Source organism: Poromitra crassiceps (assembly GCF_964638095.1).
Source record: "Poromitra crassiceps genome assembly, chromosome: 1".
Taxonomy (NCBI): domain Eukaryota; kingdom Metazoa; phylum Chordata; class Actinopteri; order Beryciformes; family Melamphaidae; genus Poromitra; species Poromitra crassiceps.
In genome coordinates, this window is record NC_139623.1 from 50,941,463 (window position 1) to 50,967,183 (window position 25,721).

Genomic DNA, 25,721 nt, shown 5'->3' on the forward strand with positions numbered 1-25,721 from the left:
TCCGCTGGGTCCGCGGCATCCTATCCGCCGGAGTGGCGTTCCTCGGTGGGGGGAGGGGTGGTGTAGCCGGCCCACGGCGGCGGCGGTCTCGGCTGTCCCTCTCTCTTCGGGGCTGGGTCTGGCTGTCTCCATCCTTGTGGTGCGCAGCATTTCGGCACTGACCTGGTGGTTCTCTAGAAGTGCCACCAACTCGTTTAGTGAGGACGGGCTCACCTGAGCGGCATATTTCCGGTCATCGGGCGGCAAAGAGCGAATGCATCTGTCTATAACAAGTCTTTCAATCCAGGGTGTATCACCCCTCGTGGTGAGCCAGCTCTTGGTGAGGCGTAGTAGGTCGGCGACCTGGGCTCGCGGTGGCTGCCCAGCACAATAGGCCCAGGAGTGGTAGCGTTGTGCTCTGGCCGGGAGGCTGTAGCCGTGGCTTGCTAAAATGGCTGCTTTTAGTCTCTCAAAATCCTGTGCGTCGCCGACAGGTAGGTCCCGACAGACCCGCTGGGCCTCACCAGTTAACTCATTCATGGCCAGTTTAGGACTGCCAATATTTAGCACAGGCCAAAGATTTTCATAATTGTTGGTCATCTTTCAAGACCCACAGTAAATTATCTATTAGCACCAAAGTGATTTGCAATACCTCAAAATGAAGATGTACATCTCTGGGTTCACCAGGAAAAAAAAAGTGAGCTTTTAGCATGTTCTGTACTCTACTTATAGCCATTTATATACACCCTGTTTTCACCAAAAAGGTCTCTCTGAGAAGACAAACAGGAGAAAAGGCAATTTTTGTAAAAGACACAATCTCAGGCAGAACTCGCTCTCAATTCTTTTATTTTGAACTGTATTGACATCAGACATGTAAATATTATTCGTTATGACACAAATGACAAAAAAAATATATATATATATATATATACATGAAGTGCTTTTTTTACATTCAACAATACGGTTTACTCAGTGTGAGTGAGTGTGCAGACAGACAGACAGACAGACAGACACACACACACACACACACACACACACACACACACACACACACACAGAGAGTTCTGTCCACAGCTGCTGCTGGATCGCACCTCTTCCCAGGGAACACTACTGATCGCCCCGCAAATTAGCATAGGAAGGGAACACCAAACTGGTCTGAGATCAGCGTCTAGCCTCCTCTGCCTCTGCATCGTTTTCCTCCTCTCGTTCGGGCTGGGACGAATGCTGCGACACAGGAACGGGGTCGGCTTGGCTTTGGGACCAGGCGCTGGAACCGGATCGATCATGTTGGTTTGACTACCGCGAACAATTCAATCCAGGTTCGCCCTGCAGCAGAGGCGACCAGCGCAGCGCGCCGAGGGGTGTTTCAATGGCGTTTCTCCTCTATGCAACAGGCAGCGTTTCTCCGTTTTCTCCTCCTCTTCCATTTCAAAACAACAGCTGCGGTATGTGTTTGATAACGTGTTGTCGGCTTTGTCTTTGAGGCTAGGGACCTGATAACATGTCACAGGCTGGGGAAGTCTTTGAACTACGCGCTGTACTAATAAAAACAAAAACATGTCAAACACGTCTTTGGCATGGATGGCTATTCCTGATAACACGTCAAAGACGTCTTTGGCGGTGAATGAGTTAAGAATGGCGCGAGGATGCCAGCCCAGTCGCCAGCCGGCCATCGCTCCCTCACGGCGGTGCGCTCGAACAGTTCGAGGTAGGCTTCAATGTCATCATCCTGGCTTTGTTTAGTGAGGACAGCCCCGGGAGGCCGTGGTGCCCTGTCATCTTTGTCAATTTTCTCTAAGAGTTCTTTAACTGCATTCTGTAGGTCTGCTTGGCTCCTTAGGAGCGCGGTTAGAGCTTGAGCATGCTCCATTTTTTTTTATTTTTTTTAAAGGTTGGCGTGGGTCAGACTGCCTGCATTCTCCACCAATTGTGAAGTCTGAGCCCAAGCCAACACGCAGACACAGTTTGCGAAGGTTTAAGACACCGCAGTGTCATTTTATTCAGAGTCAAATAAGGGGTTTTCCAAAGTCAATAAATCAAATCATCATCCCAAGCTGGGGCTTTCAACAAACAGAATTCATTCAGGAGCTTCAGTCGCTCTCCTATATTGCCTAGGATAGAGAGAGAAAGGCCAAGGTAAGTATTATGCATTAAACATATAGCAACCACGCGATAGAAGAGAGAATAGTGGAGTATTAGCTTACCGCCCGATGGGAGAGGTCCTTCACACTCAGAGCCAGCTACACAGTGGGAGACAGCTCTAAATACCAAACATTTTGATTGGGCATTCAGTGCAGCTGCCATCAGCTCATCAGGCAGCGCACAGGTGACAACACATCAAATTGGATGAGCACAGAATTTGGGACATACCTCCAATCAATGACCAGGCCAAGGCGGGGCTGGGCTCTCACCCCACTGTGTATGCTGGCCCTATGTTAACTCTCACCTGATCGGGGGTATAGAGGTGAGACTCCACAACAAGCAAAAAGAATGATAGAAAAATAACAGAATTAATCAAATTTATTAATGACACAAAGACACCATGACATGACAATATATTACAACTCGGCTGGCCACAGAATGCGCAAGATACATCGGAAATATTACTTTGACCCATCTAAAATCATGTAACTCATGAGCCGTCTGTGACCTAGTTCTGGTGTCCGCATGTTGCTAATTTAGCCTCCCTGCTGTTGTAGTGGAGCCCACCATCGTAGGCTACTTGACTGCCGGGGCACATGATTTTAGATGGGTCAAAGTATTATTTCCGATGTATCTTGTGCATTCTATGGCCAGACGAGTTGTAACATGTCATGTCTCATGTCATGTCATGTCATGTCATGGTGTCTTTAAGTAATTAATAAACCAAATACATTTTTCTATGATTTCTTCCCCGGTACTGCTATATTACATTGAAGTCAACGGCTTTCCCCCTAAAAGGGGGTGGGACTATATTGCCAATCTATCGTATTAGTTAGCTAGCAAGTTGACATACTGTATCTAAACACAAGATAGATCAGTTGTACCAGTGACAAATCCCAAGGGCCCTATCCTGGTACAGGCACTATCTGCTTTTTGCGCTTACGTACCTGTTTGCACGCCTTAACACGTGCCTTCCCTGCAGGGACGATAGCAGTCCGCCTCGCGCAAGTTCCAGTGTTATGCCAAATGCATCCCCACCTTACGGGAGCATGTTGTAATGATTTATACAGAAACGTAACTGTTTAAAGGAGGACTTACCCCCTAGATATGTATCAGAACAGTGATTTGAAAATACCTATGGAAAAAACCAAGAAATGACATATGCTCTTGTCTATACTAAACTCTTTGGCTGTCCTCAGCTGAGGAATCTTTTTCGGAAATCGACGCCATTACAGTTTGCCCACCGCCTCGAAAATAATTTATTTGAGAGCTGCAATATCTTTATAAATATCAACAACTAGCCAACGCTGGTGGTCTGTATGGAAACAGCGTTGCTTAAAATGGTCGAAAGTTATATCAATTTGGTAATTCAGTGGCGAACTAGAAATTTAATTATTTTTCTCCATGTATGTGTATGTGGGCGTCTGTAACTATCGCTAAGAGCAAAGTGAGGTGAGGCTCTTACTGCAGCACACCGCACAATAGGACAAACCCCCTGCTCTGGGGTAACACAATGCGAGATTTCTCCACGTCATTCCCTCGTCTAACTAGCGATAAACCGCGCAATGAAATCCGTTTTTAATTTGCGTTTTGGGGCTTTTCGTGATTCTTGTTAAAAGTTACTGCAGCACAGGGCAGTGTCAGACCTCCATGTGAAGAGCTCCGCCCGCGCGTCCCCGCTGCCTGGAGCACAGCAGCTCGTGCTCGTGCTCTAAAAGGCAGGGTGCCTACGAGCTGCTGCCTGGCCGGCAGAAAGTGCTCCAGACTCGGTGTGATAATCCTGTAACAGCATTTGAGCTTATTCAGGTAAGATATTAATAATGTAATGACACATTCACCGATAAACTGTCTACAATGAAGACATATGTCAAATATGACAACGTGGTGTTCAGTATTTTAAGAGCACAGGAGCTACCGTAAATTCCGGACTATAAGCCGCACCTTTTTTCCCGTTTTTTGGGCTTTTTTGGCCCCTGCGGCTTATATAACGGTGCGGCTTATCTATGGATTTTTTCAAAAAAAAAAAAAAAAAAATCTCTCTTTTTTAGCACTCTTTCTAACTATAAATCCTATATAACTATAATAAGTTTTAATTTCCTCTCTTGCCCTCTTTTCACCACACTGTATGACACTGTATGACACTGTGTGCACTGTAAAAAACAACACAGGTGGTGTTGTGTTATGTTGTTTTGTTGAAATGTTAATAAATGGGAGCTTCCTCTACAATCCCCTCTGTGCATGAACCCTTACATATGGTAATTAAACATTAAAACACAAAAAAAAAAAAAAAAAAATACCATTAAAACACCCGCGGCTTATAGTCCGGTGCGGCTTATATAAGAAAAAAATAGTCAACTTTGAAGGTGCGGCTTATACACCGGTGCGGCTTATAGTCCGGAATTTACGGTACTTGCTTGATCAAACCCATTCCACGCAGCAAAACACACACACAGCGAGTCAACGTGGAGGAGGAGCACACACACACAGACAGAGAGTGTGCTCCCCCCCCCCCCAGTCCCCAGTCCCCAGTCGCTCTGCTCTGCTGACTTCATTTCCTGAAAAGTTGGCGTTGCTTGTACACAGTGACGATATTATAGTAGCCGATGTGTTTAGACCAGCTTTGTCACGTCACGTCGTAGTATAGCGTTATATTTTACATGTGCGCTAAACTGCGATGAGATTTGTTTGCGGAAGGATGAAAGTGAGGCTCTCACTTTGGTGCTGGGCTCTCAGAGCTGATTGCTGCAAACCCACAATAACCCCTCCCTCCCTCTGGGCAGAACGTCATTGCAGCAGCTCTGTGTCCCCAGCGAAAAGGGGCACAGAAGCCCACCAGTCGTCCTTGAGAGGATTCCAGCATTCGTTGTCTCTCAACCTAATTATATGGAATTCTGGACAAAATCATATCTAGGCTATAAAAAATTAAAAATAAGATTTACATGAGACCAAATCTCATCATAGGGCCACTTAGTATGAAAAAGGTTGGGAATGATTTACTTGCTATGCCATGTCCTTTATGATTATAGTGGCGTTTATTGATAGTATTGTGTTACATATGAGTTGGTAGGAAAATAACAGGCGATTGTAATAAATTAACAGGTCAAGTGACATCATGGGAATAGGCTTGGAGTTGTGAGGAGCCGAAAGGGTACAGGGGGAGTAGTGGAGTAACTATCTTGAAATCCCATAGTCTTTGGTTCACCGTGACGTCACGACGTGTCAAATATCCCATTCATTTGCGGGCAAAAAAAAAAGCAGTGTTCCACCCTTAGAGGGCGCTTATGCCAGTTATGCTGCTGAAAAATGATACAAATGGCAGAATGGCAACAGTTTGGTCACAAATGTGGAAATTTTGACCAGCATTCTTCACACATCACCCCCAAAGTCATATATATTGGTTAAAAGCTGAAAAAAAGTGTTTTGGAGGTAAGTTCTCCTTTAAAAATGATATAATTGTCTGGGTAGACGTGACCTCCCTGTTTTTAAGTTAGAACAGCCCCAAAAATGTATGGTGGGGATGCAATTCTTGGCGGGGATACAGAACTCGGCATAACACCGGGCGCAGGCGCAAATTGTCCAGGAATCTCTGTGAGCTGTGGACCTCCATTATGGCCGCCACAGTGCGTGTCATAATGTCACCATGTCCCCTTCCTTTTCCTGTAACGTTACCCTACCACACTACTGATCTCTACCTGTTCTCGTGTGTTGTGTTGTGTGTGTGTGTGTGTGTGTGTGTGTGTGTGTGTGTGCAGGACAGGTCACCTGGTGTGGTGTGTTCACTCCCATGTAACGTTAACCTACCTACTGATCTCTACCTGTTCCCGTGTGTTGTGTGTGTGCAGGTCACCTGGTGTGGTGTTTTCGCTGCCCTGTAACGTTAGCCTACCACACTACTGATCTCTATCTGTTCCCCTGTGTTGTGTGTGTGTACAGGTCGTCTGGTGCGTAACATTAGCCCAAAACACTACTGATCTCTCTCTACCTGTTGTCTTGTGTTGTGTGTGTGTGCAGGTCGCCTGCAGCATAACGTTAACCTACCACACTACTGATCCCTACCTGTTGTCTTGTACTGTATGTGTGCAGGTCGCCTGCAGCATAACGTTAACCTACCACACTACTGATCTCTACCTGTTGTCTTGTGTGTGTGCAGGTCGTCTGGTGCATTATGTTAACCTACCACACTACTGATCTCTAGCCTGGGTAAACCCATCCCCCACGTGACCTGCTCTCAGACCTGTTCTCAGTCACTATGGTCTGGAGAACGAGCCATTCAAACCGATTTCTAGCGGGTGTTGGGCCCCCCTCGATAGACCACTCCACCAGCCAACCGTCATCCAATCAGCTTGGTGCACAGAGCACATGCGCAGTGCAACAGATGGCATCATCACTCTGCGACCTTTGTTGTTAGCGCTCGAGCTAACTCCACCTAGCTAACTCACCGAGCTAACTCACTAGGCTACTGCTAGCAACCACAAGGAGCGCGATGGCTACTACCAATGTGAACGATTTTTGCAGGTTCTTTTAAAATCAATGCTAAAACATTTTAGGGTAAAATATTGACACGAGTAACTGGTGATCTGCAGATGATGTAAACTTTTGTAATAAATGTTATCTCTTGTACTTCAACCTCTGTCTAGTCAATTATAGGACAAGATACACTTAGCCTACTGTAACACAGTCTTGGGTTTTGTCTTCATTGCCTAGAATTATTATTATTATTATTAAAACGATTATGAATTATATTCGCTAAACATTATCTTAACAGACTTATCAGCTTAGGCTTCATTCTGTGATGCGTTTGTTATGGTTTGTTGTTGTTCACTTCCTCCCAGCATGCATTGTGCTAATGTATTTCGCTACTAAATAGCAACCAAATGAGCCAAAATCGATATGAAGGTAGATCTCAATTTTGTGTAATGGTAACACAACCTGCAATTGTATAACATTTCAATATTGGACCAAATAAAACATCGAAATGAAAACACCACCCTATGTGAAACATACAGTATATGTAATCCTGGGTCTATATATACCCCTCGTCGATTTAACGTGATTTAGGTAAGTGACAGCGTAACGCGCTTCTACTGGCATCTCCTACTGTGATGTCCGCTCCAATAAATTGGCTCTACTTCACATTTTAGTTTTACAATAAAAACACATTTATGCAATGACTTTACATAATGTAGGCTATATTTATGTGCATCATCCTACCTGCAGCAGGAGAGAGAAAACTTTATAATAGCCTATTACTGTATAGCCTGGATGACGTTAGCTAATGCTACCCAGCCTTACATTGGCATATGCTGCATTTAGCTTGTGGTATTAGGCTACAGTAATATTGTATAGCTGGCTAGACAGACGAGTTTATCTGGAATCAGTGTGACAAGATCCCTGCTGCTAGCTTGTCTGCCTTTCTGTGTAAGAGTATCTAGCTACAGTATCTGCATTACATGCTACACCATGCAAATATATTTCGATATAATTCAAACAATTAGCCCACTGTACTACTGGACTGTGTATTGCTGTGAAAAAGTTAGATTTGATTGTGTCAAGTGTTACATGTTATATTTTTAACTGAGCTTTGCGGAATTACCTCAACACAATTGTGTTGTGTATCAGCTTTAAATATCCAATATATACAGCATTAAACAAACGACCAGCAGCATTCAAATGTGCAAAAACGTTATATTTATTGAAATGTGGTGATCTCATGTCACATTACATAATGTTATGCCCAAATGGTCTACTGCCCAGAAGCGTCAGTTTACATGTTTGGTAGGGAATTATTTTAATTATGTTAAACCAGCGTTTATCTTCCATAATGCATTAAATCATAATCACAATGCTATGAAGACATTAGCTGATCACCACAGAGCAGCACAGACAAGTTTATCAGATAATTTCGCGTAAAATGTGTCCAGGTGATCAGCTCTGAAGCCCCGGCTTGTATGGTCCGCTAAAATCCGATTTCGATAACGCTAGGTGTTATTTTGATCAACAGACCTCAACCTCAACAGCTGTTTTCACTTGAATTTCCTCAACGTAGTTGCATAGCCATATAGCTAGCCAGCTAGTAGCTAGCTTGGGAGCTATGCTTTGAAAAGACGAAAAGCTAATGGCTACCAGTGCTTAAGCCGCAGCAGCTGTTACACGTCATTGACAAAGACGCACTCTCTGATTGGCCGATCACGGCAGGACTGATGTTGGCAGTCACGCCATCACTCATTGGCTGCGGGTCTGCGTGGGTCTTTCAATCGCCCCAGCAATCGATTTGAATGGCCCGTTCGCTAGACCCTAGTGACTGGGAACTGAGAGAGCAGGTCACGTGGGGGCTGGGTTTACCTAGGCTAACTGATCTCTACCTGTTGTCTTGTGTGTGTGCAGGTCGTCTGGTGCATTATGTTAACCTACCACACTACCAGTGTTGGGGGTAACTCATTACAAAAGTAACATATTACATGTAATATATTACTTTTAGCAGTAACTCAGTAATATAACTTATTACTTATTAGGGGTGGGAATCACCAGATGCCCACGATACGATACTGAAACGATACTTGAGTCACGATACGATAGTATTGCGATACTGCGATATTTTCGATATTGCGATATATCGATATTGCGATATATTGAATATTGCGATATTTCGATATATTGCGATTTCTTACTTTTTCAACTGCAAATTATGTCCCCAAAGGAAAACTTTGTCAACATCTGGTTTATATAAGAACAATTTTCCAGTCTGTACATCTGACTTCAACCATTTTATTGCAGCAACATTGTCAAGTAGACAGACCAACAACTTTCATAAAGTCATGTCATAGTTGCATGCACCTGACAAACTGAACTGTTTGTTACAGTCTACTTACAGTCCACCTTAACTGGATGTGTGTGTGGACTACTGTACTTATGTAGTTTTTGCAACTTCACTTCACTTACACAAAACATTTTGTGCAGCCCATTCAGTAACTGGGGAATTTGTAAATGACTGTTATGACAAAACTGTTACTGTTAAAACAAAATGAAAATATGCTACCGTTTGTTTACTGCTGGCCTTGGAACTAAAGTTTATAGTAGCCCGGTGGCCTGGCATGGCCTGCAAAAAAAAAAAAAAAAAATTTTTTTTTTTTTTTTTGCAATATCGATACAATATCGTCAGGCAAAATATCGCGATACTGTGGTGTATCGATTTTTTCCCCCACCCCTATTACTTATAGGATTTCAGTAATATTATACCAGTTACTTTCTCAAGGAACTCAAGTTACAAATTGAGTTACATTTGATTAAATCAAAGCACATATTTAAAAAAGAGACAATCATTTCCTAATCAAACTGTGTGTTTTTATGCAAATAACCACTATAGATGACAATAACAAAGGAAAAGAATAACATTTAGAATTTTGGATTGTTTACACTGACTTCAAGGCAGTTGAAATTATTTTGCGGGATGGTTCCGGGGCAGCAATGTCATTCTGCTGCTGCTGTTGTTTTGGTAAAAGTAATGCAAAAGTAGTGTAATAAGTCACGAGTTACTCTACACAGAAAGTAATATTGTAAAGTAACGTATTACTTTCAAATGAAAGTAACTAGTAATATGTAGTATATTACATTTTTAAAGTAACTTGCCCAACACTGCACACTACTGATCTCTACCTGTTGTCTTGTGTGTGTGCAGGTCGTCTGGTGCATTATGTTAACCTACCACACTACTGATCTCTACCTGTTGTCTTGTGTTGTGTGTGTGTGTGTGTGTGTGTGTGTGTGTGTGTGTGTGTGCAGGTCGTCTGGTGCGGTGCGTCCGCTGCCCCGTAGCCTACCATGCTACAGACATGTGCATGGCCGCAGGCAGCGTGGTCCTATCCAACAACAGCATCATCTGTCCCAACCACTTCAGCCCCCGCCGCGGGGTCAAGAACCACGAGCATGTTAATGTTAGCTGGTGCTTTGTCTGCACTGAAGGTAACAAGTTACACCTCCACCTCACAGTGCTGGTTCGTTTTTGTTTTTGTTTTTGCAGGGCTGATTGTCATGTTCTACCCAACTGGTGACCTCCGTCTTGGAAAAATTTAGCCAACACGGAAGTGCCAAAAACTGCAGTTCCTTGAATGGCCACTTGAGGCTGGCTGCAAAAGCGAGTCAATTCCCATAGACCCCGAGGTTAAAATAGTCAACTTTACAGCAGAAATTAACATGTTTACAGCCTAGTTCAAAAAACAGGTTTGGTCTCTATAGCTAATTTCCCCGTTCATGACAACTGTACAGGGCTTGAATTTTTATATAATTTATATACTCACCTGTTTATAAAGTCTATGGCTGCAAAAAGAAGTCTGATTGTATCGAGATCAATGGGAAAATGAGCCTACTTCACACATGATTTATGACCTCAGTAAACACTTTCCTAATGAGTTGATGGTCTCAATCGCATGTTTCAATCTTCTTCTATTCACCTTATGCAGCCCTGCCCACTTTTTCTCTTCCATGTTAGACGCAATTGTATTTGTTCTTCCGGTTCAGCGCTAGTTGGCGGCCAATTTCAAAACAAAACGTAACTATGAATGAAGTTTGGCAACATTCAGAAGCTACACTGCAGCCAACTTCAGTTAGATGTTCATAGCGTAACTGCTGCGAGGAGCCGATGGCTGTACCCGGTCGGCATTGAACGTTAGTTACAAAAGCACGTCAACAGTGTTTTCTTACTACCACTACAAGTAGGGGTTGACAGATACTAGCTAGTCCGACTGGTCACACAGCCAGCGTCCTCGCTGCTCGTTAAATATTTCCAAATAGGCATTATTCTGATAAACTGGTCACATATTTGGAATGTTACGTTCTCATCCAAAAAAAAATTAAAACTTCAAAACTTTTTTTTTTTTTTTTGCTTGAAAACAGCTTTTTGGCAAGTCTATCAGAATCAGAAAGACTTTAAAATAAAAAATGAAAATGAATAAAATGAAATGAAAGGAATAAAAATGAAATCTACTTCCGGGTCTAAAACGGAAAGACGATTACAAAATGACGTTATGCGGAAGCGTCCTTATATGGGCAAATAATAAGGTGAATACAGCATGATGTTCATTTTGTAAATGAAGGTCCAATTTAGAGTAGAATAGATGATAAAGCAGACTTTGGACGTGATTGACATTACCCTGTCCACTGATTGCGCAGCTCGTTAATCATGGACCAATAGCAGGCAGAGCTGTGGCTCTGTGTCACTCCCACACACAAAAAACAAGATTTCTAGTACCACCTCGGTCGAGGTTCCAGGGCTGTGGACCCGGTACCATACTGTGATGTGAAAACACTGCAGACGACTGATTGGTCAGGCAGAATCGTGTTTACTGTGTCTCTGAATACTGTCAATGCTGGATACCAGTTTAGTGGCGCTTACCTTCTCTTGTGTGTAACGTAATTTCCCAAACTCTCCTGTTATTTCCAGCAGTCTTTTGTCTTGCTGCCGCATCCTCCGCTATTCAGTGCGGTGCGCAGCGCAGGCATGTAAATAACAACAAAGAAATATTCAATCTCCTAGCCGATGGTCTCATTTGCTCATGTAGGTTATATAGAGGCACCAGTATTTCATAACCAGTTTAAAAGTTCCGTGTAGGGATTTAATTTTAATGTTACAAACGTGTACGGCTCGTCCTTTTTATAGCCTATTTCCATGGTAGGGTCGCTGTGATTACTGACTACAGCACCAAAGACACGCCGGCTAAAGTCACATCCTCTCCTGAATTCACCATACAGCAAAGGGCAGTGGTTCCCAACCTTAGGGTCGCCACAGATATGCGGCATCGCTTTGACACCAGTTGTGGGCGGAGGGCAGATTGAGTGAGTACTACTTGTGGGCGGAGGACAGATTGAGTGAGTACTACTTGCGGTGGAAGCAGACACTACTTCAGGTCGCGACGAGTAAAGCCGTGTTGAGACGAGTTGTATGATGCACAGTATGCCGTACCATGTGGTGGAAATGAGCCATATGTAGTGCCAATTTCCATGATGTAGCACCAATGACAGATAATGATACTGCAACACTTTCGTAGGGAATAATACAGTTTACAAATCAAGTATGATTTCTAATTCTCCCATCTGTCTTAATGCTCTTAAAGAAATACAAAATTCACTTGCTTTATCTGATATCTGGCATATTGTTAATCCTGACAATGGTATAATATGGCTCATTTCCACCACATTTTACTGCCCTGCACAGCTCGTCACCACTCGGCTCTAATCGTATCAGCCCTATGGACGTTTTGCTTCCACCGCAGATCATCTGCCCCCACCCACCCCCGCCCACAGCTGGTCGTCTAAATAGCGACCGCATATCTGTCCTTCGCTTATAGCCGAAGTAGGCTATAACATAACGTTACAATTAAATCCATCCACAGAACTTTTAAACTGTTTATGAAATACTGGTGCCTCTAAATGACCTACAGTGTACATGGGCAAATGTGACAATCGGCTAGGAGAATGGATATCACTTTGTTGTTACTCAAACTCACATGCATGCACTGCGCGGGGACGGGAGAGGCGCTACGAGGAGAACCCCAGCGGCAGCTCAACAGGCAAGACCGCGGCTTCGCCTGCGGCCTAGCGGAGGCAACTACAAAGGGCTTCCCGAGGAGCGCATGTTAAAGCTGAGCAAGGAGATCGATTTTATTTCACCAGCGCCAAAGGCAGCAACACTAAAGACTGATGGAAATAACATAATAGAAGAGAAGGTAAGCTAACTAAACTGGTATCCAGCATTGACAGTAGATGCCTACAGTAAACACGATTCTGCCTGACCAATCAGTCGTCTGCAGTGTTTTCACGTCACCATATAGTACCGGGTCCACAGCCCTAGAACCTCAACAGAGCAGGGACCAAAAGCAGCACGACTCAACCCCGATCAACCCGGGTTGTCCACGTTTTTGATCGGTGGAATGAGACAAAAAAGCGAGACGAGCTGTGCGGGGCCGCGTTGATACCAGCGGTGGAATTGGGCCAATAATTTAGAAGAAACTGACCGACTGGAAAAAAAACAGTTTTTGTTAGTTTTTTTTTTTTTTTTTTTTTGAATTTTCTTTTAATGAGAATGGCGAATATCTGTATATTACAGTATTATTACAAATACGGTTACAGTATTACGTCAGACACCATCTCTTTTCTATAACGAACAAAAGACAATCATCAACACCATGTGGGGGACAAAAACAAAACAAAACAACAATAACAACGACAACTGAAAAACACACACAAAAAGCGTCAGTGTACGATATATGGATTGATCGATACAACAATACTAGTAATAGCAGTAATAATAACAGAGAAAATAATAATAAAGAAAATATTGTTACATAAAGCCCCCAGCCCTCACCCCAAACCCCCCCCCCCCCAAAAAAAAAAACGTGGATCCGTTTTTGTTAGAGTTTAAAAAAAGAAAAATCAATGGCCACTCAAAGACTACTCAGGTCAGCGTGTTTAATTCATCATCACTGCTGTTCCTCCTCCTATGCTCCAGGGGGCAGCCTTCTATGCTGTGAGTCCTGTCCCGCTGCGTTCCACCGGGAGTGTCTGAACATCGACATGCCCAAAGGCAGCTGGTACTGCAACGACTGCAAAGCTGGGAAGAAACCCCACTATAAGGACATCCTCTGGGTGAAGGTGGGGCGTTACAGGTCAGTGGCTAGCTGTAGAAAAGGGGGTTTCAAAGTGTTGGAGAGTGAGCCTCCCCTCAGAGAACATGTAGACAGCTGCACCCCCCCCCCCAAATGAGTTACAAAAATGTTGTAAGCATCTTTACCTTTAAATGAGTTACAAAAATGTTGTAAGCATCTTTACTTTTATTCTTTAAGATTTTAAAACATCTTTATCCTTCTTGTTTCGAACATCTGTTTTAAACATTTTAAACACCTTTATGAAATAATGTAACCCTGCATTCTAATAACTAAATTGAAAACGGACTCAACAATAACCCTGCTTTCTCTAAGGCCTACAAAAGAACCCTACAGCCGGAGGCGGAACTCGCCATCTTCGGCTGATCTGAGTCCTCTCTGAGCTTCCCTACAGCTGTGCAGCAATCTCTGACACTGGGGACAACTGTCTCCAAAAGACTTACTCTGAAGGAATGGAAGTTCTCCTCTTCACCTTCTTTTCAAGTGTGGCTGATGATCTCTGTTGTACAGATGGAGAGACTCAGGTCCCTGAGAACCAACTCGATTAAGAGTTTCTCAACTATCTGGGACCCGTTTTTGGCGTACTTTGACGAGGTTAAGAATGACTAGTGACTGAGGTTGGGGGTGGCAGATGGCTCACCTGGCTGGTATCTCGTACCTTGCGTGGGACCTCATGCACATTATTTCTGGCAAACACATAAGCACCTGATGCGACTGGCAAGCACCGTGTTGTAATGTTGAATCTTGATGATGTATGGGGGTTTTTTATTTTATTTTCCTGTGTCTGAGCCTGTTTGTCTTGTTCATATTTTGTTCTATAGACGGTTTTCACCAGAGCGCAACCCCACAGCACTTCCTTTTTCTCAGCATTCGGCAAACTGCAGAAATATTCACTCGACATCGTTACTTTTGTTTTCGCTGCTCAGCTGTATAGACGGTTTTCACGGAATGGTCAGTCCTGCACTTGAATGTTTTTTTTTCTTTTATGTCCATAGCAAACACTGCAACAGGAAGTGAGCGGGGGTTCAATATAGAATGTTTTTGTTGTCAAGTTAAAACCGTCTATATATATATTTTTTTTTATAAAAAACAAAAAACAAAAAAAACAATAAGCCTGCCATCAAATAACCTCAATTCAACAAAAACATTCATTGTAAGGCCTATTTATGCAATTTTACTTTGTCAAATATTTGAATACATCAAAGTCAGTTGGACTTTCTCACCAAACGAAATCATCACTGCACCATGCACTGATTTTCATATCAGTCACTGGATTGTATTGCCAGACATTGGGATGACATTTAGCTTGGCGGCAGCAGCTTCTCACTTCATTACCAAACACATATCTTTAGCAGCAGCTTCTCACTTCATTACCAAACACACATCTTTAGCAGCAGCTTCTCACTTCATTACCAAACACACATCTTTAGCAGCAGCTTCTCACTTCATTACCAAACACACATCTTTAGCAGCAGCTTCTCACTTCATTACCAAACACACATCTTTAGCAGCAGCTTCTCACTTCATTACCAAACACACATCTTTAGCAGCAGCTTCTCACTTCATTACCAAACACACATCTTTAGCAGCAGCTTCTCACTTCATTACCAAACACACATCTTTAGCAGCAGCTTCTCACTTCATTACCAAACACACATCTTTAGCAGCAGCTTCTCACTTCATTACCAAACACACATCTTTAGCAGCAGCTTCTCACTTCATTACCAAACACACATCTTTAGCAGCAGCTTCTCACTTCATTACCAAACACACATCTTTAGCAGCAGCTTCTCACTTCATTACCAAACACACATCTTTAGCAGCAGCTTCTCACTTCATTACCAAACACACATCTTTAGCAGCAGCTTCTCACTTCATTACCAAACACACATCTTTAGCAGCAGCTTCTCACTTCATTACCAAACACACATCTTTAGCAGCAGCTTCTCACTTCATTACCAAACACACATCTTTAGCAGCAGCTTCTCACTTCATTACCAAACACACATCTTTAGCAGCAGGGAGCATTAACATTTCACCAGTGTTGTAGGGTTTACCAGCCTTAGCTATGCGTAACGCCAAACGATAGCCTGAGGCCACCGTTTTATGGTTTCCTTCCTCTCCTGCTGCGCCCCCAGGCAGAGCTTGTCCGTACACTTTGTTCACACCTGGCGCTTAACAGAAGCAGACCTGAAGCTAAAGCATTACATTACATTACATTACGTCATTTGGCGGGCTTTAATCCAAAGTGACTTACAATAACACATTTTTGTCAGCAATAGAGAAATCAACTATGCAACACAGTCTATGACAGCTACAACTTCTGAAGGAATAGTGGTAAAGTTTAGTTATTTTTATTTTTTATTTTTTAATAGAGAAAGAAGTTAGATCAAGAAGGGCCCAGATAGAGCCTGAAAAGGTGTGTCTTTAGTCTTTTCCGAAAGATCGGCAGTGATTCGGCCATCCTGACCGAAGGTGGGAGCTCGTTCCACCATTGGGGTGCCAGGAACGAGAAGAGTCGCGAACGGGATGAGCGACTTTTGAGCCCCCGTAGTGGAGGAGGGGTGAGGCGTCCCGCACTGGTGGAGGAGCGGAGGGAGCGGTGAGAGGTTTGGAACCTGACCATAGATTGAAGGTACAGAGGGGCTGTCTGGTGTACTGCCCTGTAGGCCAGAACCAGTGTCTTGAATTTAATGCGTGCCGAGATGGGAAGCCAGTAAAGGTCCCGGAAGAGGGGAGTGACATGAGAGAATTTGGGTTGGTTGAATACCGGACGGGCTGCAGCGTTCTGGATGAGCTGAAGCGGTTGGATGTCAGCGGCAGGAAGGCCGGCCAGAAGCACGTTGCAGTAGTCCAGGCGGGAGATGATAAGTGACTGGACCAGCCACGCTGAAGCCACACTGAAGCTGAGCTCACGCTTAACCGGGCACACAAGAAGCACTCTTTTCCTCAGGGTGAATGTAGGCACATTGTAAAGCTCTTTGGATAAAAGCGCTATATAAATGCAGTCCATTTACCTGCAAGGCAAGGCGTGCCTCGCTCGGCACGCCTTGACCCCGCCCACAACTTCCGTTGACTTCATGCCTGGCAGCTTCACGCTTGGAAAATAGGACTGAATCCTGAACGATCACTTCAGCGTGGCTTGAGCAAGGCACGCGCGCGGCTGGTGTGAACGGCCTCGCCTGTTAACTCATTCACCGCCAAAGACTGAATTGACTGAATATCAGCAATGGCCTTCCCCGCCAAGGACGTGTTTGACGTGTTTTTGTTTTTATTGGTGCAGCGCCTGCAGCAAACACTTGCCCAGCCTGTGATACAGACACAGGTCCCTGCCTTCAAAGGGTAGCCGACAGCACGCGATCAAACACATACCGCAGCTGTTGTTTTGAAATTGAGCAAGAGGAAAAGCAGAGAACGGGTAATGCTTCCTTGTGCAGACAGGAGAAACGCCATTGAAACGCCCTCGGCGCGCTGCACGAGCTGGAGTCGCCTTCCTCTGTGCCAGCCAGGAGAAAACGGGAGAAAGTAATCAAGAGATGTGTTTGATCATCGGAGGAATGAGGAAATGATCGATCAGTTTGCGAGGGCGGTGAGGACGTGTTGAATAGCCGAGGGGAAAACGGGAACGATCAAATAGCAGAGTTGATATGACAGGGAGACATGGACGAGGACGGGTGTACCAGAACAAATCAAAAATAAACACAGGAACAGCTAGGCAGCAGCGGGCAGAAGGCACTCACAGCACCCCGCTGTCCTTCTCAAGAGCTCTTCAGTTGGTTCATGAAATCGCTGGGCTGCGTGCCCTCCAGTGTTGCTCCTGGCCAATCCCAGCGCCACAGGGCGTGGTTATTGCTTATCCTATGTTGGGTTAGAAATCTAAAAGGGGGATCGTGTGTGTGTGTGTGTGTGTGTGTGTGTGTGTGTGTGTGTCTGTCTGTCTGTCTGTCTGTCGGTGTGTCTGTCTGTCTGTCTGTCTGCACACTCACACCGAGTAAACTGTATTGTTGAATGTAAAAAAAAAGCACTTCATGTGTATATATATATATATATATATTTTTTTTTTTTGTCATTTGTGTCCTAACGAATAATATTTACATGTCTGATGTCAATACAGTTCAAAATAAAAGAATTGAGAGTGAGTTATGCCTGAGATTGTGCCCTTTTACAAAAATGCTTTTTTCTCCCTTTTCTCTTCCCAGACAGGCTTTTTTGGTGAACATGGGGTGTATAAAAAGGGTGATAAGTAGAGTACAGAACATGCTAAAAGTTAACTTTCTTTTTGGGGGTGAAAGTAGAGACTTAGATCTTCATTTCGAGGTATTGGACATCACTGTAGTCCTAGTACAGAATTTACTGTGGGTCTTGAAAGATGACCAAACATTATGGAAATACTTGGCCTGTGCCAAAAATGCCAGTCAGATATTGGCAGTGAATGAGTTAACAAGGATGGCGAAATGAAACTTGTGGGTTCAGTGTAGGTTGAGCGTTGCTTCGGCGTATGGTGTGAATGTGGGCTTAGACCGCTGTTTTATGGTTTCCCTCCTCTCCTGCTGTGCCCCCAGGTGGTGGCCAGCGGAGGTGAGCCACCCTAAAACCATCCCAGAGAACATCCAGCGGATGAGGCACGATGTGGGCGAGTTCCCCGTTCACTTCTTCGGCTCCAATGACTACCTGTGGACCTACCAGGCCCGCGTCTTCCCTTATATAGACGTGGACGCCAACAGCAAAGAGAAGATGGGGAAGGGCGTCGACGCCATTTATAAGAAAGGTATCCAGTGTGCTTGTATGTTTCTTCATTGAAATAGTAGGACAACTGAGCAGAAGACAGATAGGGAGGAGACACAGGAGACTTCTGGCAGCAATTAGACAGTCTTTTGTTGAAAATATTTACCATCTCTGTGTCTTTTTAAGAATATTGTGACGGTATTTATTTATTTTCTTTAGTGAGACATTTGAGCCAAAGCCAGCAGTGGCACATGGGGGTCTATCCACTCTGATTCAGTTATTTACTACAAACATTAAGCAGCACAGCAAGACACGGCAAAAACGTACTAAAACACATTTTACACATACAGCAGTTTATTGTGATTATTATCTTGAGGTGTCAGGCAAGCTAATATAGCGCTGTTTTTCACCCTTTTTCTGTTTAAGGAAACAATGCAGTATTAAAAAAAATAAATTACAATAATATTGTAATTTTTTTTTTTTCCGTGACAGCTGCTGGTATTTTGACCCACATGTAGGCGGAGGTCATTTTTCAGTTTTTTACAGATTATGAAAGTGCAGATTGTAAACTTTCAAATGATGTGTCACACATTAGCCGTTTTCACACATGCGCTTTATACCGGGAAATGACCAGAAAGCGGTGTAATGCCTTCATGTGTGAAAGTTGTTTTCCGGTATAAGCGCGACCCCGTCATCGCGGACATTTCATCAGTTCGGAGGTTGTCATAAGAGCGGTATGTCTGCTTCATGTGTGGGCGTGCCAATTTCCCCCCTCCCCTCTCTGCTCGAGAGAGGCCAGTCCTTCAGTCCTCCGCACTTCGCAGCAGCCCGACACAGGACAGACACAGCGAAAATTGCAAGCCGCCCAACGCTTGTATGTAGAGAAAGCAAATGCACGAAGCGAAATGTGGAAGTATTTTGCTTACGTTGCTGACAGCGATGGCATCAAACGAAGCCAGTCTGTAAAAAGTGCTTCAACGCGACGCAGGTGAACGGATAAACATCGAACCAGCCAGGCTATTTCTCTCAGACAGGGATCCCAACGTCTTCAAAGATTTCAGTTCAAAGACTGGTTAGCGAATGTGAAGGATACAACATACATGCCCTCTTAAGTCAAACGAGTGTGATTTATTGTGTGACAAGCGAACTTATTTCACCATCGGAGTTTTGCCGACCCCCAAAATAAGGACGATTCCCCATCCCAGTGCACACGTCACTCCCCACCCGCTCCGCAGTGCCGCCCCGCCCCCCAAAATACAGGCTATTTGACGGCTATATTCACACATGTGAGCACTCAGGTGTGAAGGGAAATTCCGAGAAATGGCCAATATTGATTTACAGGCAATGTTCCTGTTCGCATGTGTGAAAACGGCTAAAGTAATCTGAAAGAAAAAACAGGAGGTATGCTTATTTGAATGTTCACACTCCTAAAAGCCACATTCAGAGATAACGCCCCCCTCAGATTTGAATAGCTTTTCACACCTAGGCAGCCAGGTAAGGGGGGAGTGGACAACAAGGACTTTTATTTAACAAGATACACTTATTTACTCATTCTAAAACGGTTGCATTTTATGTGGAATGGATAGTTCAAAACCTAACCTTGTGTATTTATGGGAAACATTAAAAAACTTTTTCTTAAAAAAATAGATTTTCTGATTTTCTGGGAATTACAATCGGCCTACGTGAGGTACCTTCTCCTGGGGCGTGCACAGTTTTTTCTTTTAAACCTTATCCCAACCAGAAATTAATTTTTTCACCTAACAAGGGGCTGGTAGATTAATTTTACTGGCCAAAATAATATTTACATAGAAAATAAATATGTCTATTTTCAAAGCCATTATGTGTATGGAACTAGATACTTTAGTAACTTGCAACTTACAAGTGTAACATAATTCAAATGACAATAGAGCATTTTGAAGCATTTAATCTCATCTCAAAAAGTTACTGCTGTGTGATGGCTCAGCCTTATTTATTTAATCTGCCAAAGATCATTTTTACCAGCATCCGGAAATTGGCACGTATTTAATTTTAGACCTTGATGCTGGTATTTTATTTTTCTTGATTTCTAATCGAGTGTTTTGTCATGCTGTTTGATGTCTCGAGCTCATTCCTGCTGTGACAGTTGATTTTGTCGTGTTTTTCTCTAACTGAGCGTTCATCTCCCTCCTCAGCGCTGGAGGAAGCGGCTGTGCGATTTCAGGAGCTGCAGGCAGAGAAGGAGCTGAGGCAGCTTCAGGAGGACAAGAAGAACGACAGGAAGCCTCCTCCGTACAAACACGTCAAGGTCAGCCGGTAGACTGGTGCTCTGTAAAGGGTCAGCCGGTGGACTGGTGCTCTGTAAAGGGTCAGCCGGTTGACTGGTGCTCTGTAAAGGGTCAGCCAGTGGACTGGTGCTCTGTAAAGGGTCAGCCGGTGGACTGGTGCTCTGTAAAGGGTCAGCCGGTGGACTGGTGCTCTGTAAAGGGTCAGCCGGTGGACTGGTGCTCTGTAAAGGGTCAGCCGGTGGACTGGTGCTCTGTAAAGGGTCAGCCGGTGGACTGGTGCTCTGTGAAATGACGTAATGTAATGTAATTTTCAAGCTTGTTAACGCGATATCTCAAGAACGCCTTGATGGAATTTCTTCCAATTTGCCTCAAACGTCCACTGGATTCAAGGATGAACTGATTCGATTTCGGTGGTCAAAGTTCAAGGTTACTGTGACATCACGACCGCTTGTTTCATGCTCGTTAATGTGATATCTCTGGAACACCTTGACGGAATTTCATCTAATTTGCCTCAAACGTCCACTTGGACTCAAGGATGAACCGATTACATTTTGGTGGTCAAACGTCAAGGTCACTGTGACCTCACGAACGCCATTTTCAAGCTCGGTAACGCCATATCTCAGTAACACCTTGACGAAATTTCTTCACATTTGGCTGAAAAGTCAAAGTCTGGACAGACATGTATGTAGACTGCTCACTTGTAGGCAGAGGCATATAGCCGTAGTGCGGTCGTTCTAGTTCAACTGAATTTGGCGTCACTTTTCCCTGAATGCAATGCAATGAAAACATGTATGTTGGAAGTAGCTTGGAGTATTTTTGATTGATTTATTCGTCAAACCTTTTACTGACAGACTAACTGTAAATACCAGCTGCCACTGGTCTGATTGCGAAATGTTCCCAATTTGTGTTGATGGTCAGAATAATGTTCAGATTGAGAGATACTCTTATGAGCCAGCAGCTGTCAGCATGCATGATCTCAAATACCCTGCACCAAAATCACACCCAGTCAAGAACATAGGGTCTGCCTGGAAAAATATCGAATATTAAAACGGAAACTGCATAGGAACCCTGCCAATCATCTCACATATTCTGATATTTGTCTGTGAAGAACAATCTTCATCGATACAGTGATACGACCTCACTAGGTCACTGTAGAGATGCAGGGGCAATAATGTCTATCTGCAGAAATAATATTGACAAAATCTTCAAAACAAATCTATAAAAGGTCTGGAAAAAGTATGGATTTTTTTTTATGTGTAGGAACCCTGTTAATAGTAGCATCTCCATCAGTGTCATCTTTTAAACGGCAGATCACAGCAGCCAAACTGCACCATCCCTCCAAGGCTTGTTCAAACTCAGAGCATTGCTGTGTCATATCTCACATAATGCAAGGTGTGCGTATGGAATTCACAAAACAGATGATGCAGCTGCACATCATCAGCTGTTCACATGATTGGTTTCACAGAGGGAAGTAACAAGTCATGTGTTCGCTGCTTCATGAATGATGTCATTTTGACCTCTCCATCTCGTTCAGGTGAATAAACCAATAGGGAAGGTGCAGATCATTACGGCGGACCTGTCGGAGATCCCGCGCTGTAACTGTAAGGTGACAGACGACAGCCCATGTGGTATGGACTCAGAGTGTATCAACCGTATGCTGCTGTACGAGTGCCACCCGCAGGTAGGCAACACACCACCACCACCATTTTGGGGAGATTTATTGAGTCCCCTAGACCCCGTTTCACAGCAACCGTTTTGAGGTGGTAAAGCAGGTGTAACCAATAACATTAATGATGTTCCAATCCATTTAGGTTTTCCAATGCCAGGGTCCTCATTAATGTTATTGGTTACGCCTGTTTTACCTCCTGCTTTACCACCTCAAAATGGTTGCTGTGAAAAGGGCCTATTGGTCAACTTGCCTGTAGTCTCGCTGGCCAGCCTCCTCTCCCTTCCGGGGGAGTCGTCTGGCTGCACGGAAACAGGCTACTGGGATAAGCCCTCCCCTGCTCTACAGCTGCTCCCCATTGGAGCGACTGTTTCAGTCGCTGCCGGATGTCTGCGCCCCGCTTATTACAACCTCTGTCATTGGCTCCGACCATGTCAATGAGAGCGGCTTCCTGAAAACAACAACGCTAACTAGCTAGCAAGCTAACGGCAGAAAGCTACACGCTAGCTCATTGCTACACACTGAAAATGGCAAGTTGGATTGTTGGAAACTATTTTCCAAGGGCTCTGCCGCCAAGCGCCGCCCATCGCAATCCCACAATGGAGACATGCGCCGCCGGACTCTTCTCACAGTAGGGAGGGGAGGCTGGCCAGCGAGACTAACTTGCCTGTGACGCGAACGTGGACACCCGCACCACCCGCATGTCTCTGGTAGAGGATCGACCCTGTGACCCTCTGATGCCACAGGTTTGCCCGGCGGGCGAGCTCTGTCTGAACCAGGCGTTCAGCAAGCGTCAGTACAGCCAGGTGGAGATCTTCAGGACACTGTCGAGAGGCTGGGGGCTCCGCTGCGTCCACGACATCAAGAAGGTAACAGTTACTGCTAACAGTTACTACAGTACTACTGCTACTACTACTAGGGATAGGAAGGTTGTGTATCGGGGTTGATGGGGTGGCTAGGGGGGTGTGGGTGGTGGGAGGGGGGCGTGATCAGTAAGGGGCGGGGCTAGGGAAAATGGGCCATAGCTAGGGATAGAAAGGCCATCGAGAGTCAGGGTTCGAGGGGTGAGTAGGGGGCGTGGTTGGGGGGATGTGGGTGGTGTAGCGGTAATCTTCATGAACGAGGACCACTTTATGACTTTTGAAACGGAAATGCGTTTTTTTTTCTTCGATTTTTTAGAAAACGCTTCAAAAGGCATAAAAGTGATACACATTTGTGAAGATGATCGTGCCGCAGTTTCACAAACTTTTGTTAACCACAGACCTTATTTGATGCATTGAAGTGAAATCCCCATTCTAAAACCCCATAGACTTTTCCCCTGGTGAACCAACATGGCGGCGATTTCTGGTTAAGCCTACAAAAATACGTCATCCCTGCAGCACTCTTATTAGCATTAGTTGTTGCCTAAAGTGCCATAGACTGCTGACTTGTTGGCGGAGGCATACAACCGTGATGCGCTATTTCAGTCTGAAAATGTATCCTGCTGTTTTGATCCATCCGTCTGTTGTAGAAGGAGAGGTGGTGTGTGTGTCATGCCTTTGTGTTTTGTGTCAGGGTGAGTTTGTGAGCGAGTACGTGGGGGAGGTGATCGACGAGGAGGAGTGCCGCTCCAGGATCAGACACGCCCAGGAGAACCACATCTGCAACTTCTACATGCTCACCCTGGACAAGGTAAAGCTCAAGAGCAGTCCGGGTAGTGCAGCGGTAGTTTCCCTGCCTACCAACATGAGGGTCGCAGGTTCGAGCCCCCGTGTTACCTCTGACTTGGTCGGGCGTCCATACAGGCAGAATTGGCCCTGTCTGCGGGTGGGAAGCCGGATTAAGGGTATGTGCCCTGCTCGCTGCACTAGTGCCTCCTCTGCTCGGTCGGTCTGGCCAGTTCGGAGGGGAGTGGAACTCACGGGATCAATGTGATGTTCCCACGCGCCACGTCCTGCCGGTGAAACTCCTCGCTGTTGGGTGAACAGAAGCAGCTGGCGACTGCACATGTGTCAGAGGAAGCATGTGCTAGTCTACGGCTCTCCCCAAAGACGGCCGGGATACCCTAGCAGGAAATTAACCAAGTACAGTTGCGGAGAAAATGGGCGGGTCAATGACCAAATCAGCAATAAGGATTAATTTTAGTGCAAAGCCATTGTTTTGCTTTGATTTGATTTGATTGGCTCATGGTCAGAGAGAGTGTATGGTGGCCAGCAGGGACAAAGTTTGAGAAGACTAAAGACTGTATATAACTGAGGCTTCAAAACATTCCCCCCCATTTCTATCCCATTTTTATCCCCCATTAGTGCTAATTTTTAATTTGTTTATCCTGGTTGCTGCTCCACCCTCTGCCGATCTGGGGAGAGCCGAAACTGGCTCCATGCTTCCTCCGAGACATGGACAGTAGCCAGCCGCTTCTTTTCACCTCACAGGGGAAGCTTCACCGGTAGGACATATCACGTGGGAGGATCACGCTATTCCAACAAGTTCCCCATGTTCCGAACAGGCGCCCTGAATGACCAGAGGAGGCACCACTTCAGAGACCAGGATATTGCATGTTTTGGTGGAGGGGTTCCTACTGTATATGAAGGAAACCCCCAGGGGGCACGGGGAGAACATGCAAACTCCACACAGAAAGGCCCTTTTGACGACCCCACCCGGGCGGTGGGCACTCGAGGACATGCGGACGGGCACGTACTCCTTCAGTGCTCACAGCGTCCCAGGTGGGAATCGAACCTTCTAGCTGTGAGGTGACTGCGCCACCGTGCCCCGCTTCAAAACATTCTTGTCTCAAAAATGTGCCGGGCAGTCTCAGCCAAAGACCAAATCAATTTTGTAATAGAACAGTACACAAACAAGACAAAACAAACAGGCTCAGGCACAGGAAAAGAAAAGAAAGAAAAAACATAAAAACATCATCAACATTCAATATCACAACGTGGTGCTACCAGCCACATAAGGCGCATAATGGGTCCATGAGAAACCAGCCAGGCGAGTCACTTATCGGCCCTAACCTCATCGAGGTAGGCTAGAAACGGGTCCCAGATCGTTGGAAATTTTCTCAGTGAGTTGGTTCTCTGCAACCTGAGCCTCTCCATCCGTATAACAGAGATCATGTCCATCAACCACAATTGAAAATGAAGTGAAGAGGGGGACTTCCATTCCTTCAAAATAAGTTTTTTGGCAACAATTGTCCCCATTGTCAGAGACTGTTGCACAGCTGTAGGGAAGTTCAGAGAGGACTCCGAGCAGCCAAAGATGGCGAGTTCTGCCTCCGGCTGAAGGGTTATTTTGTAAAGGCCAAAGACAAAT

General features: G+C 44.8%; 1 protein-coding gene across 1 annotated transcript in view; it reads left to right on the forward strand.

Annotated features, from left to right (window-relative positions):
• The window catches only part of nsd1b (nuclear receptor binding SET domain protein 1b), a gene marked incomplete at both ends in the record, with an annotated part of 86,149 nt that overhangs the window by 49,450 nt on the left and 10,978 nt on the right, over positions 1 to 25,721 (forward strand). Inside the window, 7 exons of the mRNA XM_083647462.1 lie at positions 9,901 to 10,080; positions 13,622 to 13,778; positions 18,338 to 18,543; positions 20,672 to 20,784; positions 22,299 to 22,445; positions 23,177 to 23,299; positions 23,985 to 24,101. Coding sequence (XP_083503588.1) covers positions 9,901 to 10,080; positions 13,622 to 13,778; positions 18,338 to 18,543; positions 20,672 to 20,784; positions 22,299 to 22,445; positions 23,177 to 23,299; positions 23,985 to 24,101 — 1,043 coding nt within the window. The remainder of the gene's footprint in view (positions 1 to 9,900; positions 10,081 to 13,621; positions 13,779 to 18,337; positions 18,544 to 20,671; positions 20,785 to 22,298; positions 22,446 to 23,176; positions 23,300 to 23,984; positions 24,102 to 25,721) is intronic.